General features: G+C 41.9%; 3 protein-coding genes across 6 annotated transcripts; all 3 read right to left on the reverse strand.

Annotated features, from left to right (window-relative positions):
• Positions 1–407: 407 nt before the first annotated feature.
• Positions 408–3509, reverse strand: LOC129245532 (uncharacterized). Of its 2 annotated transcripts, none has more exons than XM_054883737.1 (3): positions 3244–3509; positions 2526–2702; positions 408–2071 (listed from the first exon to the last, which is right to left on the reverse strand). In XM_054883737.1, exons 1-3 carry the CDS (start codon positions 3244–3246, stop codon positions 674–676), a joined length of 1578 nt encoding a protein of 525 aa, XP_054739712.1. In that variant the 5' UTR covers positions 3247–3509; the 3' UTR covers positions 408–673. The 2 variants fall into 2 exon arrangements, with proteins under 2 accessions (XP_054739712.1, XP_054739713.1); XM_054883738.1 differs by having other exon boundaries at positions 2526–2681; positions 3244–3508.
• A 6274-nt stretch (positions 3510–9783) lies between these two features.
• Positions 9784–11558, reverse strand: LOC129245273 (hyaluronan-binding protein 2). 3 transcript variants are annotated; one of them, XM_054883349.1, is made up of 7 exons: positions 11490–11558; positions 11238–11391; positions 11010–11157; positions 10802–10909; positions 10607–10713; positions 10357–10541; positions 9784–10220 (listed from the first exon to the last, which is right to left on the reverse strand). In XM_054883349.1, exons 2-7 carry the CDS (start codon positions 11341–11343, stop codon positions 10023–10025), a joined length of 852 nt encoding a protein of 283 aa, XP_054739324.1. In that variant the 5' UTR covers positions 11344–11391; positions 11490–11558; the 3' UTR covers positions 9784–10022. The 3 variants fall into 3 exon arrangements, with proteins under 3 accessions (XP_054739324.1, XP_054739323.1, XP_054739325.1); XM_054883348.1 differs by having other exon boundaries at positions 11238–11518; XM_054883350.1 differs by lacking the exon at positions 11490–11558 and having other exon boundaries at positions 11010–11174; positions 11238–11322.
• Positions 11559–11869: 311 nt separating this feature from the next.
• On the reverse strand, positions 11870–16816 carry LOC129246233 (structural maintenance of chromosomes protein 2). Its single transcript, XM_054884881.1, has 7 exons — positions 16351–16816; positions 15251–16292; positions 14148–14575; positions 13934–14080; positions 13747–13869; positions 13483–13676; positions 11870–13417 (listed from the first exon to the last, which is right to left on the reverse strand). The coding sequence occupies exons 1-7, from the start codon at positions 16516–16518 to the stop codon at positions 11977–11979; spliced, it is 3543 nt and encodes a 1180-aa protein (XP_054740856.1). The 5' UTR covers positions 16519–16816; the 3' UTR covers positions 11870–11976.
• Positions 16817–17373: the final 557 nt, after the last annotated feature.

Genomic DNA, 17373 nt, shown 5'->3' on the forward strand with positions numbered 1-17373 from the left:
TATGCATAGATAAATTTTTAACTACATTCTACATCATTAATAATACCTAATCTTAAATAAATACTTTCAACAATTTCGCTATATTACTAATTCACAACTATTACTTTTTCTTCACATCCTCTGTGCTCTCATCGTTAAATTACACACTCATAAATATTATCTCTTTTTGTTCAAAAACAAATAAAAAAAAACACAACTCGCAATTCTCTTTACTTCAAAAACACACACCTGACAGCTTAACTGACAAATCGCTCAATGCTTTGCATTGCAGTCGCGCCGAATAGGACAATCCTCAAAATATCAATCAAGTAGCGGCGATATGTACATATATCGAGCGCGTGAAACAATCATACTCCCCGTTAAAGTAGGAACAAATTAAAAATTCAAATTCATAAAAACACTAAACGTTCATTACAAATATTAACAATTATATTGTATTATTTATATAAGTGATTTCGAGTTATTTTAATTTTTTCGTTTTTTTTTTTTAATGTTGTATACTAGCATTGTATGTTTAGTAGATATTATATGTACATATAGATCTTGTGTGCGTCGCAAACGTCCAGTGTATGATTGCAGTTCAGGTTTCACCTTGTGCAAGCGTCATTGTTGTTGTCATCGTCGTCGCCGGCACGCGTACCTCCCAGGCCGCTTCCCAAAGACGGCTTAGCATTCACCCGACATTCTCATACGCCATGGCTGGCCGTTCAGTGCTCATAGCACTGGAGGCGGCCGATGTGCCGAATATGGTGGGCGGATGATGTTGTTGCGTCTGTTGTTGATGTGGATTATGTTGCGGCTGTTGCTGGTGGGGATTGTGTGGATGATGCTGTTGTGCTGTAGGTTGCTCGTTGCGTATCTGAGGCAATGGGAACATAATGCTATGTGCCATTTGTGGATGATGTAGGTGCTGTTCGCCGGTGGGAGGCGCCGGCGCCTGCTGATGACTATTGTGCTGTTGATGGCTACTCTCTACATGTTTACGTTGCTCATTCTGTTGGTGTACCTTTTCGGCGCCCTCATCGTACTTCTTTTGCAGCTGGAATAGCGCATGTGGTAGTTGTTGTTGCGCATGTAGTGCAACTGCCGATGCAGATACACGTTCCACCTGCGATTGTGGTGAAGCTTCCTTTTCATTCTTATCATATTTCTTCTGCAACTGATACATGCTGTGCGATAATTGTGAGTGCTGCGCTAGTTGTATTTTATCATTTGCCGTTGAAGAGCTCTGTTTGCTCGACGACGACGATGATGATTGCGAATGCGTTTGCGACTGGGATTTTTCCTGTTTTACTGGTGGCTTTTTCTGATATTTCTTTAGCACCTGTATGAGCTCCCCCTTAACGTCGAGCCGTATCTCTTCGGGCACTCGTTTGATCTCCTCGTAGAGTGAGAGTAAAAATAACTTATCTGGATCACGGTTCTTACGTTTTTTGCTCTTCTTGGGAAATGCATCTTGCATGAATTGCAAAAGTTTCTCTTCAAATGCGGACTCACGTTGCATGGCAGCTGCAGCATGCTGCTGTCGACGCAACAAATGCGAGTGCAAGCCGCCGTGAAAAGCCTGCAGATGTGGCATCGAATTATGTTGCTGCGACGAACTACTACCAGATACATGTTCGCCGTTGTGTGATTGCATGCCAACACCGGGGGTCTGAAAAGAGCCGCCATGCGTGTCGGTGTGATTCGAAGAACCAGGCGCATCATTTGTTTCACCATCATTGTTCGCATGATCCTGCTGCTGCTGTTGTTGTTGTTGCTGCTGTTGTTGTGCTGCATGTTGCTGATCCTTTTGATGTTGCATGTGCTGTGGCTGACCGTTGGATACAGCCGCAGCAGTTAAAATTGCATCGCAAAAATGTTCGGGTACATAATCGAAGCCAGACATAAAGTTCTCGGGCTTTAATTCTCCGTTCATCTCTTCGTAAAAGTATTCCGTGCCAACAATGTCGATAATGTCATTATCCTCTTGGTTGAGCTCTATACCCGGCGGTGGGGAGCCTCCTGCCAGTTGACAACGCTTCAATTCGGCAAGTTTCTTTCGCGTTGTCAAACGCATGTCACGCCAACACTGGGGTTATGAAAAATAGAAAAGTCATTTAAGCGAAAAGGGAAATGAAAGAAAGATATAGTAGAAAATAAGCACTTTGTTTCAAAAAAACATTAATTAAATAAGTTTCTGAAAAATTAGTAGTCTAAAAACGGGTTCAATATCTAAGTTGGTGGAGAGATGCACTCTATCTTCATAAACCGATCAATTAGGTTAGCGTCTGTTTGTCAACGAGTAAGCAGATATGTTTTTAACTTGTGCGCATATTAATGTTTCCAATTTATTTTTGATGTACGTAAGTATTGTAAATCTGCTAAAGAAAATACTTTAAAGAACAGGAAATTATCAGTCTGAGTTTCTTAAATATGTCCAAAGTGTCAGTCCATTCTAATATTTTCATAATAATTGTAGCTACTAGAAAACAAAAGTAGAGTTCATTATTATAGTCACCAGCAAAAATGTTACTACCACTTACCTTCTTCCATTGTATTATGGTCTTCTTCGGGCCGATAGTGTTTAGCGCTGCCTGTATCTTTTCCCAGTACCATTCCTTTTCCTTTTTACCCTCCATATACTTCGTTTCACGCAACAGTGTGATAAGCATCTTCTTTTGCGGTTTCGTTACACGATCCTTGAATAAAATATTGAAAACCTTGAAATTAAGAAACGAAAAAAGGCGAGAACTGGATATTTCACACGAAAATACTTCTTTGATTAACAATACAAAGTAATTATCGTATTATTTACAATAAATCTGTGTAAACATACAAATATGAATATTCCATCATACTAAACTTTGGCCCAAGGGGCAATGTAGTTTGTATGCAGTAGGTACATAAAATAATAACCAATCGGCGGAGATACCCAGCCGCCATTCGTTTCAACTGGTAGACGTCACCCGGCAAATTTCTCACTCTTCCCAAATTCATTGGGACACTCTTTTGTTAGATCTATGTGCTTTCTAAATGAAGCGCGGCAATGGTGCACCGCTTCTAATCGCGGAAACTTGGAGCTCCGATACTATGCACACATTCTGATTGTTCATCTTTTTTTCACCCATCACACAATCTGTCTTTTCGCTTAGGACAGACACCTATCTATCTTGCGACAGGTACCGAACGAGCTATCAATTGACTATTGTTGCTATACTCAGTTATAGAATTTAGATCGATTCTATTTGCACGCACACTTACCATTTTTGCTCGTTGTAAATAATAACCGGAATAAAAAACTGCAATGAATTTTTCGCCAAAATTTATTTTCTGCTTCAGAAATTTAGCGATTTATTTCACTTGGTTCACCGTCGTGTCGACAGTCGACAGTCAATCGTCGTTGCCGTCGACGTTCGTCGTTTTCATTTTTATGTGTGTCTGTCGTGTGTGTCATATCGCATTAGTTGTTGTTTTGCTGGTGCTCTGCTCACGACCGTCCGTCCGTCTACCATGTTGGCTAGCTGCGCTGTCGATATGCGTCTACAAAAATCGATAACACTTTCGATATTAAAATTCACTTGCCTGAGTGCTGCCAGTTTAATACGTTCATGTCTGGTAACCGAATCATACAAAGCAATGTAATCAAAAGAATATTTTCCGCTAGTCTTTTCACCTTTTCCCCACGAGAGTCATTTATTAAAAAATATTTTCCTAACTTATAGTGTATATGTGAGAATTGGTTAAAACGTCGATGGGGTATCAATTGGTACGTGTTGGCCGTAGAATTAATAATCTGAAAAAGCAAAGTAATTTTTTTACCAGTCAAAAGTTGTTAAAAAAAATACTTTCAAAATGGTACTCTTTTCAATTGTAAAGGGTGTTTTTTTAGAGGTTAGGTTTTCAAGATGAAATAAAACGTATATAGTTTAATGTTATGGCCAAGAATTTAGCTTTATTATAAAGATAAGGGTTTGCCATTACGTTTAAAAAATGATTTCGGGCAAGTGGCCGCCGCGGCTGGCTCGAATAAATTCCAATTGAGAGGCCCAATTTTCGACCACTTTTTGCAGCAATTGGGGCCGTATGTCAGCAATAACGCGCCGAATATTCTCTTCCAAGACGTCAATCGTCTCGGGCTTATCTGCGTAGACAAGCGACTTCACATAGCCCCACAAGCAATAGTCCAGCGGTGTTATATCGCACGATCTTGGAGGCCACGCCACAGGTCCACGGCGCGAGATAATGCGCTCACCAAAAGTTTCCTCCAATAAATCGATTGTTGCGTTGGCTGTATGGCATGTAGCGCCGTCTTGTTGGAACCAAAGGTCGTCCACATCAACATCGTCCAATTCAGGCACGAAAAAGTCATTAATCATGGCTCTATAGCGCTCTCCATTGACTGTAACATTATGGCCGGCTTCATTTTTAAAGAAATATGGACCAATGATTCCCTCTGCCCATAGAGCACACCAAACAGTGACTTTTTGAGGATGTAACGGCGTCTCAGCAATGGCTTGTGGATTATGTTCACTCCAAATGCGACAATTTTGCTTATTGACATACCTATTCAACCAAAAGTGAGCTTCATCGCTGAACAAAATTTTCTTCGATGCGTCGCGCGAACCGAACCATTATTTTCGTAATAAATTTGCACGATTTGCAAACGTTGTTCAGGTGTAAGTCTATTCATTATGAAATGGCAAACCAAGCTGAGCATAAATCAAGTGACAGCTGTCAAAAAGACCATCTACGAACATTCCCATGGCAGCCGGTTCTACGTTACCGGAATGACTCGGGTTTTTCCCGACCAAGGGCTGCCGCCCCAGTACACTAGCCCTGTCTAGTGTACCGTATATCAACCAAACCCTTACGTCACAGGAGCAAACTCCCGCAGCAAACCTGCTCCAAATACTTCTCCTCAGGGCTGGAGTTGAAACCAACCCTGGGCCAGAAGTATTCTACTGCTGCGTCTGCCATCAACGGCTCCACCCGAACTCCACCTCGGTTAGGTGCAATAAGTGCAACGGGTGGAGCCACCTTAAGACCTGCTCAGGCCTTAAGTCGCACAGGGAGTGGACCACACGGTATGTGGCCACGTGTTGCTCCCGCCAACAAGCGTCTGATGCCTCCACGGCTAGCACACCCCCTGATAGGCCGGCAATACCAACCGCCACCACCACCCACACCTCCACGGTGAGGAGCCTATCGGAGCAACACAACTCCCCTTCAACCCCTCCCCTCCCTTCCAGCTCCAACCCCAGTGCGGGGACAAACCAGCAGCTCCTGGTCCCCCGCACAGTCTGTTCCGTGTGTCAGGCCGTAATACCTCGGAATCTGGTAACAGTCCAGTGCAATTCCTGCAATGGCTGGTGCCATTTTCGGAGATGTTCCGGCCTGCGCACCACCCGTGAGTGGACAACTGCCTTCGTTGCCCCCTGCTGCAGAGCTCTGCACCCACAACCGCCCTCGGAGGCGCGGCCGCCCACCACCATCAGGCCGCAACAGCCACAGTGGATTGCGCAGCAGGCCCAACGCAGACAACACCACGCGTCCCTCACCCCCCGGATTACACTGACCTTACCGAGAAGCTTCAAGCTTCTCCAGCTAAACTGCAACGGACTTACGAGTAAGGTCGACGAGATAGTCGACTTTATGAGCCGGCACAGTATTAAGATAGCTGCGGTCCAAGAAACAAAGTTGCACGCTAGGTCATCTCTGATCACCAGGGATGGCTACAACGTGCACAGACGTGATCGCGAGCGAGACAATGGTGGTGGCCTAGCGTTTATAGTCCACCACACTGTGCAGTATCGTCTTATCGATGAAGGAATCGACCGCAGGGACAGCACCTTAGAATGTCAAGGCATAGCTGTCCGGTCAGGCGATTCCGAGCTCGAAATATTTAATATATATATACCCCCTGTCACCTGCTGCCCGGCTGGATATCACCCTGATATAGGTGCGCTCCTCAGAGGTGAAAACCGATTGGTTGTAGGTGACTTCAATGCGCATCACGATCTTTGGCATTCAAGCCTGCCAAATGATCGTAGGGGACAACAACTGGCAGAGCAGATAGACGACTCGACATTCAGCACAGTAAACGACGACGCCCCCACCAGGGTAGTGGGCAATTGCAGCAGCTCGCCTGACCTAACAATTGCTAGCGCTGGTCTGATAAATAGCATAACGTGGCGACCTATGCTATCGCTTGCATCAGACCACTTGCCCATTATCGTCTCGATCGAGAGACCTGCCGACTTCGTTTCCGCGAATCACCGGTCCTATTTTAACTTTAAAAAAGCTAATTGGGCCGGCTTCACGGAATTCACCGAGGACACCTTCGCCGCTCTTCCCATCCCCACTGATGTGCGCGTTGGCGAACGCGCATTCCGCAAGGTGCTCACAGCTGCTGCGGCTCGCTTCATCCCAGCTGGATGTTATAAGGACATACGTCCTCATTTCCCAGCAGAAGCAGCCAGTTTAGCAACCGAGCGTGACCACCTACGCCAGGCCGATCCCGGGGATCCCCGCATAAGGGATCTTAATTTGGAGATCCGGCAACTGGTAAATCAACACAAGCGGACTAAATGGGTTGAGCACCTGAAGACTTGTAACCTCACCTCCGGAGTGGGTAAGCTCTGGTCCACCGTTAGGTCCCTGTCGAACCCGACGAAACACAACGACAAGGTGGCAATCACCTTCAACGGTTGTACTTCGTCGGACCCGAAGCGATGCGCGAGCTATTTTAGCCGGCTGTTCACACTGCATCCTCCGGGCGACAGAACCAAACGTCGTGTTACCAGAAGGCTGCACAAACTGACGAACGACAGTGCGCCACTTACCTTCTCCGGTGATGAGGTTCAGGGGGCCATCAACAAAACGAAGACATCGAAAGCCATTGGCCCTGACGGACTTAACGCGCTGATGCTGAAGCATCTGGGACCCCTGGGAGTAGGATATCTCACAAGGGTCTTCAATTTGTCTCTGGCCACTCTCATCATCCCTGACAAGTGGAAAGCAGGGAGAGTGGTCCCACTATTGAAACCTGGGAAACCCGCCAACCAAGGGGAGTCTTATCGGCCGATAACTCTCCTTTCCCCAGTAGTGAAGACACTTGAGGCCCTCCTACTCCCACTCTTCACGACACACCTGGCCCCAGCCCCACATCAGCACGGATTCCGACGAGTGCACAGCACCACCACGGCACTCACCGCCATAAACGCCCAGATAAATCGCGGGCTTAACCAAAACCGCCCCTGCGAGAGGACTGTCCTAGTAGCGTTGGACCTAAAGAAGGCTTTCGATACAGTCAGCCATTCCACGCTACTAGATGATATTTATCAGTCGACACTCCCGCCAGGGCTGAAGAGGTGGTCCGCGAACTACCTGAGCGGTCGGCACTCGTCAGTGATTTTTCGAGATCAAATGTCAAAGCAGAGGAAGATTAAGCAAGGCGTACCGCAGGGTGGTGTCCTTTCACCCTTGCTTTTTAACTTCTACATCTCGAAGCTCCCCCAACCACCAGCGGGAGTTTCCCTGATCTCATACGCTGACGATTGCACGATAATGGCGTCGGGCAATGACATCGATGGCCTGTGTTCCAAAGTGAACAACTACCTCACCGACCTTTCTCGCTTTTTCACTGCGAGGAATCTCCAACTTTCCCCCACCAAGTCCACGGCGACCCTTTTCACCACCTGGACAAAGGAGGTCAAGCTGTCCCTTAAGGTAAAAGTCGATGACACACCAATTCCGACTGTGAATAACCCCAAAATTTTGGGTGTAACCTTCGACAGCTTGCTCTCCTACTCTGCGCATACAACCGCAATTGCCACTAAGGTCCAAAATCGCAACAAGGTCCTCAAATCGCTGGCCGGCAGCACTTGGGGCAAGGACAAAGAACTGTTGCTTTCGACATTTAAGGCAATTGGCCGGCCGGTTCTAAACTATGCTGCGCCTGTCTGGTCGCCTGGCACTAGTGATTCGCAGTGGACAAAGCTACAGACATGTCAGAATACCGCCATTCGGACAGCGACCGGGTGCCTCCTGATGTCGCCCATACAACACCTGCACAACGAGGCACAAATGCTCCCAGTTGCGGAGCACAACAAATTGCTCAGCAAGCAGTTCCTGCTGGGGTGTTACCGCAGGTTTCACCCCTGCAGACACCTGCTTGAGCCCGAGCCGCCTCCCAGACACGTCAGGAGACATCTCCTCGACTACGCTGACGAACTCCAGGACAAAACTAACCGAGACCTACTGGACAGGACAGTATTCAGACAGTCAATAAACGACATTCACCGGGAGACCGTTACCACCTTCATAAACTCCCGTCCTGTGAATGCCGTAATCGGAGTCCAACCACCACCCATTGCAGATGAAGAGCTCCAGCTTCCCCGTGAGACTCGTGTAACATTGGCACAATTACGTTCTGGATGCTGTAGCAGGTTAAACTCCTACCTATCCAGAATTGACCCCGACATACCAAACACATGTCCGGCATGTGAAGGGACCCCGCACGACACTAACCACCTCTTCACATGCCCCCTCAATCAGACTCATCTAACCCCCCTCTCCCTCTGGACCCAACCTGTCGAAACAGCATGTTTCCTGGGCCTACCCCTAGATGAGCTAGACGAAGACGAACGATGATATACATACACTGACAGGGCTAACTACGCTGTTAAAAACAACAAACAACAACACCATCTACGAAAAAAGTAGTGCCAACTTGAAAACCTAACCTCTAAAAAAAACACCCTTTAATATGTTTGAATTGTTCTTTTCAAAAACATTCGGAGAATATGATAATATCAATTTGAGTGCCGAATGAAAAATTATACCACTTTGGCGGTCGCCGCGATGATTTGTGCATGATTACGATTCGACAAAGCCCTGGTTCGAGACCCTATGTGGGCATGAAACACCAAATCAAAGAAAAAGTTTTTTGTACAAGCGGTGGCCTCTTGGCAGGCAGTGGCAGATTTCCGAGTGAAGTTCTGCCATGAAAAAAGTCCTCATAAAAAAACATTTGCCGTTCAAGACGCATCCGACAAATAGGAGGAGGAGCTCGGCCAAACACTCAAAAAGCGTGCAAGACGCAACACTCAAAAAGCGTGCAAAACGTTTATTAAAGGTATTCCAAAAACCTTTTTTCTATTAACAAATAGGGGCCTTAAATACTAAGGGCCAAGTCACACCATAGTGCCGAACACGTTCCGCTCCTGGTCTGCTCTCACTGCGTTAATATGATATCATGTTGACATTATAATACGGTACGACTTAGTTCACAACTCAATCTTATAATAAGGTATCGAATCTTCGAAGAAAAACATTTTTCTAATAGCAGTTGCCCCTCGGTAGTCAATGGCCCACCTCCGAGTGTATTTCTGCCATGGAAAAGCTCCTCATAAAAATATCTGCCGTTCGGAGTCGGCTTGAAACTGTATGTCCCTGCATTTGTGGAACAACATCAAGACGCACGCCACAAATAGGAGGAGGAGCTCGCCCAAACACCTAAAAACGGAGATAAGCGCCAATTACATACATACAATAGCATTAGCAAGTTAGAACTCGAGAATGAGATCCGCTCGTACGTTGACTTTTTCGGATAGTACTGTAATGCACTCATTGATTCCATTATCGGCTCTAAGGTATGCATCGACCATTACCAATCTTAATGCATCAATCACTTATCCACTCGTTTGCTGCATGAATGTAATTACATAAACAAAAATATTTTCGGTTTTATCTTACCATATATACTGTGAAAATTAAGCGGCATCTATTAACACATTCTCATCAAAAGTAAAGTCTTTATTTTTACTTAGGAAGAAATAGTAAATCGAAAACTTTAAAACCGGTTTTCTCGATCTTCCAACAAACGCGCGATATATGTGTATGAGTGATTGAATTTCATAACGAACTTTTGAAAGACCACTTAGACGATAACAAGCGGATATGCATTTGAATTGTTATCGCTTTCGATAACTCTCGAAAAAACGGTCCTTGGCTTCCTTTTTTAAAGCAATCGTGTTATTTTATTTTCTTAAGGAATTTATGTTAGATGTCTTTTCATTTGTCTCATTGATAACTAGACTTATCCATTCCAGATACGGTACTGTAGCTGTGTAGATGCTCGGTATGCCGGTTATGCCACATGTTAGTCCATGAGACACAATGCCACAAATGTAAGGAATGCCCTTAAATTTACAAATCAAAGGGCCGCCGCTGTCTCCCTGCAGTGAAAAACGTTTAACAAATATATGAATATGCAAAAATATATAAAACAAATATATGTATGTACATGCAAATATATATATATAAGTATTGACTTTATATGGTAGCTTAATTTTAACAAGCATGGATCGGTACCTGACAAGTGTCTTGATTTTTCCCCAGTGCACATATTGTCGTTTCATCGTATGGTGGTGCTAAAATCCTGCCCAAAATCTCACTGCATTCCTGCTTTGTGATTATATTGACTTGGCCTTCAATCAGATTGGTTTGTAATATACCAGCATATTGAGTCGCGCCATAACCTATAATCTGACAGGAAGCTATGCATATGGGAAAACATAATTAGTAGCACGAAGAACTAGTTAGCTAGATACGGCGCCCTTACAGCCACTAAGATTTTTCATGTCAGGTGGTGGCAGTTGTCCATAGCCAAATTTCGAATCATGTGGTTTCTGCAAGCGTAGCAATGCAATATCATTTTGAATATTTGTACTGCTAAGTCCACCAGTGCATTCAATATTTTGCATTAATACGTAATAAATCAATTTAGCTACACTTTTATAAAACTCCAAATACATACGGTTGATAGTATATGAATTCAGCACGTTCCACGGCATGGCGACTATTATTCTGCTCGGGGCTCGAGAGGTTTTCATGCCCGATAACGGCTGATATGCGTGACAGGTCCCTTCGAAGTATTATTATTGTTGTTGTCGAGAGGGTTAAAAGGTATTTTTAATTTAAAACCTATGAAATCGCTTCACAAAATGTTTTCTTTAATTATTTACTTGCGCCATAGGCAATGTGCTGCTGTCAAGATCCAGTACTCATTTACCAGAATGCCACCACAGAAATGTTGAAACAGTTGTAGATTCTGTGCACTGATAGGTTCTTGCATTTCTTGCAAGGAAACCATGTAATGATATTGGGGTCTTGCTAGAGCGTTAAAATAACTTGAAAAGTTAAATTACAGGCAATAGGTACGATTTTGCTTTAAATGTATCAAATTTACTCACCATTTTCAGAACTATGAATTACTTGGCCACCAACAATAGGCGTAACATTTACTTTTCCTATAAAAGCCAGCAATAAAAACGCCACGCTACAAATATCGAACCGCATATTAGCTCAGAGTAAAAAACACTACTGAGCCTCGATCGTGTGCTAGATCTTTGCATGAGTGGACAGAAAAATTTAAAATACCAAGTCTCACACTCACAAGCTGTGCAAACAATAACTGTTCTAACTTTTGAGTGAAAAATAGTTACATATTTAGTTGTGTCGAAATCGTCTCCATAAATGCGCCATACGGTCTAAAAGCGTGAACAATGAAAAACAATAATTGTTTTACATTTTCAACACTTCAAATCAACATAATTAAAATTGATCGAAATTTGTGCATTTGTCTAGCATTCTTACATAAGTAGGCTATTATCAATAAAGGCATATTTTACATTCTACTTTTAAATAGGAAATGCGATATGTGAAATGAATTCTTTACATTCTTGAGAAACGCTTTTGCACTATTTTCTAATTTTTTATAATTTTCTTTTACTCTATCACTATTTGCTTTGGGTTTACATTTACTCACATACGGGGAATATTGCTGGAGTGACTGTCCTTGGCCGGATATTACAAAAATGGTCAATGATACTGCTTACAGAGTTTTATTTTCATTTTTAGAATGTACAATTTATCAGAGAATTCTTAGTATATTATAAAATAATATTAATAAAAAAAAACGGTGAATTTACTTTATCTGCGTCCACGTGCCGTCAGTTTTGCATTGACCGTACGCGTCACCGCCGAAACGCCCTCTTCAAACTTGGTGCGGAATAGCACATTCGCATTGTTGAACATGCCATCCTTCAGCGAAACGATTATAAACTGCGAACCCGTAAAATGCGCCTTCAACATATTACCTATATTTTGTGTATGCGACATATCCAAAGCAGCATCAACTTCGTCAAGTATATATAGTGGTGCAGGCGAAAATTTAAGCATAGCTAATACAAGCGACAAAGCAACCAGCGAACGTTGACCGCCCGAAAGTTCGCCTAGCGACTCTTTCCATACGCCATTGAAGCCAACATTTATCTCTAAGCCCATGAGTTGTCCCGATTGCTTGACGGGATTCAGACGCGCTTGTGCACCCTGCAACAATGTGCTGAATATGCTGCTGAAATTCTCATCGACAACTTTCCACGCTTTCTCCACTTTCTCACGCTTCTTCTCATCCATCTTACAAATAATATGTTTTATCTTTTCTTTATCCTGTTCAACAATCTTTTTCCGGCGCATCGTCTCTTGATATTGCTCCTCTTCGCGATCGAGGAGTATCATTGCGCGCAAATTAATACGGCGCTCCATTTTATCCTTTTGTTCACGCATTACTGTCAATTTCTGACCCGCTTCAATGGGATCCTCCTTCGAGTAGTCATATCTGGTATTTTTGGTGCCGAAAAAGTCGCGATCCTCCAAAATCCAAGGGTACTTTTCCTCTAACGCTTCGATTTTTCTGAACGAGTCCTTACTGTCGTTACGTACTTTATTTACTTCATTTTCCTTTTTCTTAATTTCTAAAGTCATATCCTGATTGGCTTTGGCCAATTTCTCTTTTTTCACTAGCAAATTCTTTAATTCTTTATTTTGTGAGTTGATTTTATCTTTTTGTTCTTTAATGCGCTCCTTTAGATTGGCTACGAGAGCGGCAATGCTCGAGCTGTTGGCGCGCAATTCACTAAGATTCGCTTTCATTTTATTTATACTTTCCGCCATATCGTCTCGTTGCTCTGTGGTCGATTTGATACTCTTATGCAATTCATTTATTTCCAATTGCAAAGTTTCAAATTCTTGCTCGCGCTTTTTCCAATTGTCACGCGACTCTTCCGATTTCTTTTTCGCCTGCTTCATGGCTTCTGTCGCCGCTTTCAGCTCACGCTCACGAAAACCCTTGGCATCTGCAATCTTTGCTTCGATATCTTTAATTTTGTTGCGCCCTGTTTTCTGTGTTTCACGAGCTTTAGCGAGATCTTCTTCAAGTGTTTCTATTTGATGTTGCAATGCTTTAATTTCCTCTTGGTGCTGTTGAAATGTACTTTGCGCCAAACGTTGCTTACAGGCGTTCAATTCATGCTGTCGCAGCTCCAACTGTTGCTTGATGCGGTTGTAGTTGCGTGCAGTCTCTGTCGTAATGCTAAAGAAGAGGACGGAATACGAAGTTTGCATAAAAAGAATAAATGTAAAAAGCTAAGCAAGTACCGTAATTTTTGATCAATATTATGTAGCTCCTTTTTGCGTGCAGCTATTTCTTTTTCCAATCTTTTAATTTCTGCCAACTCAGCTAAAACATTGCTGCCTTTAGGACGAGAGCCACCAGAAAGTGTGCCCTGGGGGTCAACAACGTCACCTTCCAATGTTACCGAGCGCGAGTATATGTTGCGATGATAGGTGACCTTAATTGAAAAAAAATTCAACAATAAAACACATACGCAATAGGTGTTTCTAAAAGAACAGAGCACTAACCTTTTTAGCGATGTTCAAATCGCGACAAATTAAAGTGTGACCAAAGACAAATTTCATTACTGGATCAAAGCAACGATCATATTCGATTAAGGACAATGCAGACTGCACATTTTCTTTTCCCACCTAATGGAATATACCTGCATATAAAATAACCGAGCACAGACTTAGACAAAATTCACCCACTTACCAAGTTTTGTGCGAAATCAATTACGCTCTGATCAATCGGATGAGAGGTTATTTTATTAATTGGTATGATCGTCACACGATGTTGTAGCTGACCCTTTTGTAGTATTTTCTTGCTGGTTGTGTCATCATCGGCCACATAACTGTACAACTATAATTCAATTCACATTACTAATATGTATGTATATTTCAAATAATCGTAGTACACAAATACTTACACTGCCACCTGCAGTCATCATTAAGGCGAGATTATTCTTTTCGTCACGCACATTGAATAATTTGCCCACCATGCCACGCATTTTTGAACGATCAAAGTTCGGTTCAGGATCACGATACTGCAACTCATAACGATAGGCATTGCGTCTATCCAACTGGTGATTTAAATCACGTATCTCTTGCTGTAATACATTTTTTCTTTCCTGCAGCGCCTCGAAGCTGCCATCTTCATAATCAATGGTCGCCATTTTTTGGTTAAGAGACTGAATTTCACTTTCAAGCTGCTCGGACAACTGTTGATCTTTAGCGTAGATTGTATCTTTGGACTGTTTATCATTCTCGCGTTGCTTCAAAACATTCTTGCAATGCGATAATTCCATACTAGCAGTTTTAAGTGTAGTCTCAGCCTGACTGAGTTGCTGCTTTGCGTCTAATATATTAAAATATAGCAAATTTTTGTTTTAACTTCTTTTCGAAACATATACGTACATATGTAATAAGTACATCCGTTGACAGATAATTAGAAACACGATATTTTACGTGTTTTGACTACTTTTATTTTGATAAATCTTTTATAAATATAAATGTAGTTCACTCTGCCACAAATATGATATAAATCAAACTTTATACAATATTTATAAAAATTCGACATATTTTCAAACTACTTAATCACAATATCAAAGAACGAAAACTGGTATGCAGTTCGAAAACCCATTAAAGTGAAGGCTTGAAGTGGTTCGAGACGTTCGTTGATTTTGGATCATTTTTTCCCTGACGGTGTTGCGCAGTTATTCCATATAACGGATGTATATTTTTTTATGTGGAGAAAAAACGCTACATCGTCAGAGAAAAAAATTATGAAAAATCAAAAGGAATTTCGAACCTCTTTAAATTAGCACTTTATCATACTATAGTTAAGGAACAACGAAACAGCACTCTCATATGTATGGTTTTTTTAATTCTGATAAAAAAAAATTTAATCATTAATAAAATTTGTAGAATTTATATGAATATTTTACAAAGTATGAGAAGAAGGAAAAGCAGAACTGATAAAAAAATGACGTTTCTAATTAGCTGTCAACGGGTGTATACAGATACAACTTACTTATGAGCTGATCCTGCAGCGAGAATGATTGGCCCTCCTCGTCTACAGACAAACCTTGTGTCACTGCTTCAAACTTTTTCTGTGCCGCATCATAGGCTTGCGAATCACGCTCATCCGCTTCTTTGAGGCTTTGAAAGAGATCGTGCACCTTAGACATTTGAGTCTCTTTCAGCTTTAGCGCTTTTTCGTCTTCCAATATATTTTTTTCCAAAGTTCGCAGTTTCTTTTGCTCTTGATCGATGCTAGTTTGCGCCGATTTTAAACTACCCGCCACTTTACCTTCCTCCACCACCTGTTTGGTAAGTTGTTCTTCCACTTCTTTAAGCGCACCACCGCTGTCGGCATCAATTTGCGTTTGCACTTGTTTTGCCGCTTCTTCAAGGCGTTCTGTTTCGCTGTTATTATCTTTAATTGTATTTTTACAACTCTCAATTCGGTTAGTTAGCTTTTCAATTTGTTGTTCAATAGAACGGAGTGCCTCCTTTTGCTTAAGATACCGAAACGATATGTGAATGCGAGTTAAATATTCAATATCTCGACATATTTTTTGAAATTCCAAATACGCTGAACGTTCCTGACGCAACTTTTCCAATTTCGGTTCAACTTCTTCTTGTAAAAGTGTATTCGTTTCGCGTACTTTAGCATCCTTTTTCTCGATCAGTTTTGTGGTAGCCTCACGTTTAGTTTCATACATACTAGTGCCTGCTGCCTCCTCAATCATTGATAAAATCTCTTGCGGCTTCATATTCAATACTTTAGTAATACGTCCTTGCATAATCAAAAAATTGGGATTGTTGACGTTCAACTGTACTGAACAGAAGAAATCTGACACTTTTTTGTTCTGTACCAACTTTCCGTTGATAAGGTACTTATTCTTGCCTCCAACAACAATCTGTCGAGTTACAGAGATTTCTCGACATTTTTCATAGCCCAATGGGCATTGATTTGGATCTGAATTGTCAAATATGAGAGTAACGGTAGCCTTTGTGACGCCTGCTTGACCGCTTTTGTATACAAGATCTTGAAGTGATGCGGCTCGCACCTGCGGAAATCCATTGTATATTAAGGCTTTTAATAAATTAACTCTTAATAATATTTACCTGTCCAAGATTCATTATACCAAGCACAAAGCATATTGAGTCCAATATATTCGATTTGCCTGTACCGTTCAAGCCGGTAATAGCTGTGAATTCGCTGTCAAAGCCATGGATTTCTGTTCGACGCCCATAGGACTTGAACCCATCAATTATAACTGATTTAATATACATTTCAACGTTATCGGTGCGTTAAGTCGGAAAAAGAGGGAATCTAAAAACCGAGGACGCCGACCGCGCAAATCAGTTAAGAACGAACGCGCGTTCCCACACGGATGGCGCGTAGCAGTAGGACTAAAACTGCTTAAACAAATTTACATTTGCGTCTACCGGTACAATTTTTCAACAAAGCTTTTTTCTTTAAGGTAATCAATTCCGAAAATAATATTTTAAAGGCACTAAATTATCAATTAGTTTTCCAAACAAATCGTCCCTTGACAAATAGAAGCCTCTTTCGTTTTTCTTCTTCTTCTTTAAAACAAGCAACCGTTGACCAGTGCTGCCAGTTCGACATAGTTTCAAATAGCTGACATTGATGCAATTGTTGACTAGATTCGAATTGAATATATAATTTCTTTTTCATTTTATTGAATAAATGATGAGTAATGGCATAATTTTAAGTGAAAAAATTAGAAAATATGAAATATTAAATTCTTTTTAATTATTCATTTATTTAGTCTGTATGTACATATATTAAATGTATATTTTTACAAACTATGAGAAATTCAAATATAAAATTAAACTGCATAAATTAGAGAATTGAATTTAAATTACTAACAAAAGAAGTATTTCACAAAGAAAAATCTAGATCGATCTCATACAAATCAATATATGCAATAAATGCAATCAACGGTATTTGAGTTATACCAATCACAATGGAAGGAAGGGACATTCCCACGACAGTCAGTTCTACGTTACTGGAGACGGAACGACCCAAATATATATCCGGCCAAGAACTGTCACTTCAGCAGCATACATATGTGGGGAATGTTTATACTGCTACAACAACAACAACAGCAATACCAACAT

This window comes from Anastrepha obliqua, chromosome 4 (assembly GCF_027943255.1).
Source record: "Anastrepha obliqua isolate idAnaObli1 chromosome 4, idAnaObli1_1.0, whole genome shotgun sequence".
NCBI lineage: Eukaryota > Metazoa > Arthropoda > Insecta > Diptera > Tephritidae > Anastrepha > Anastrepha obliqua.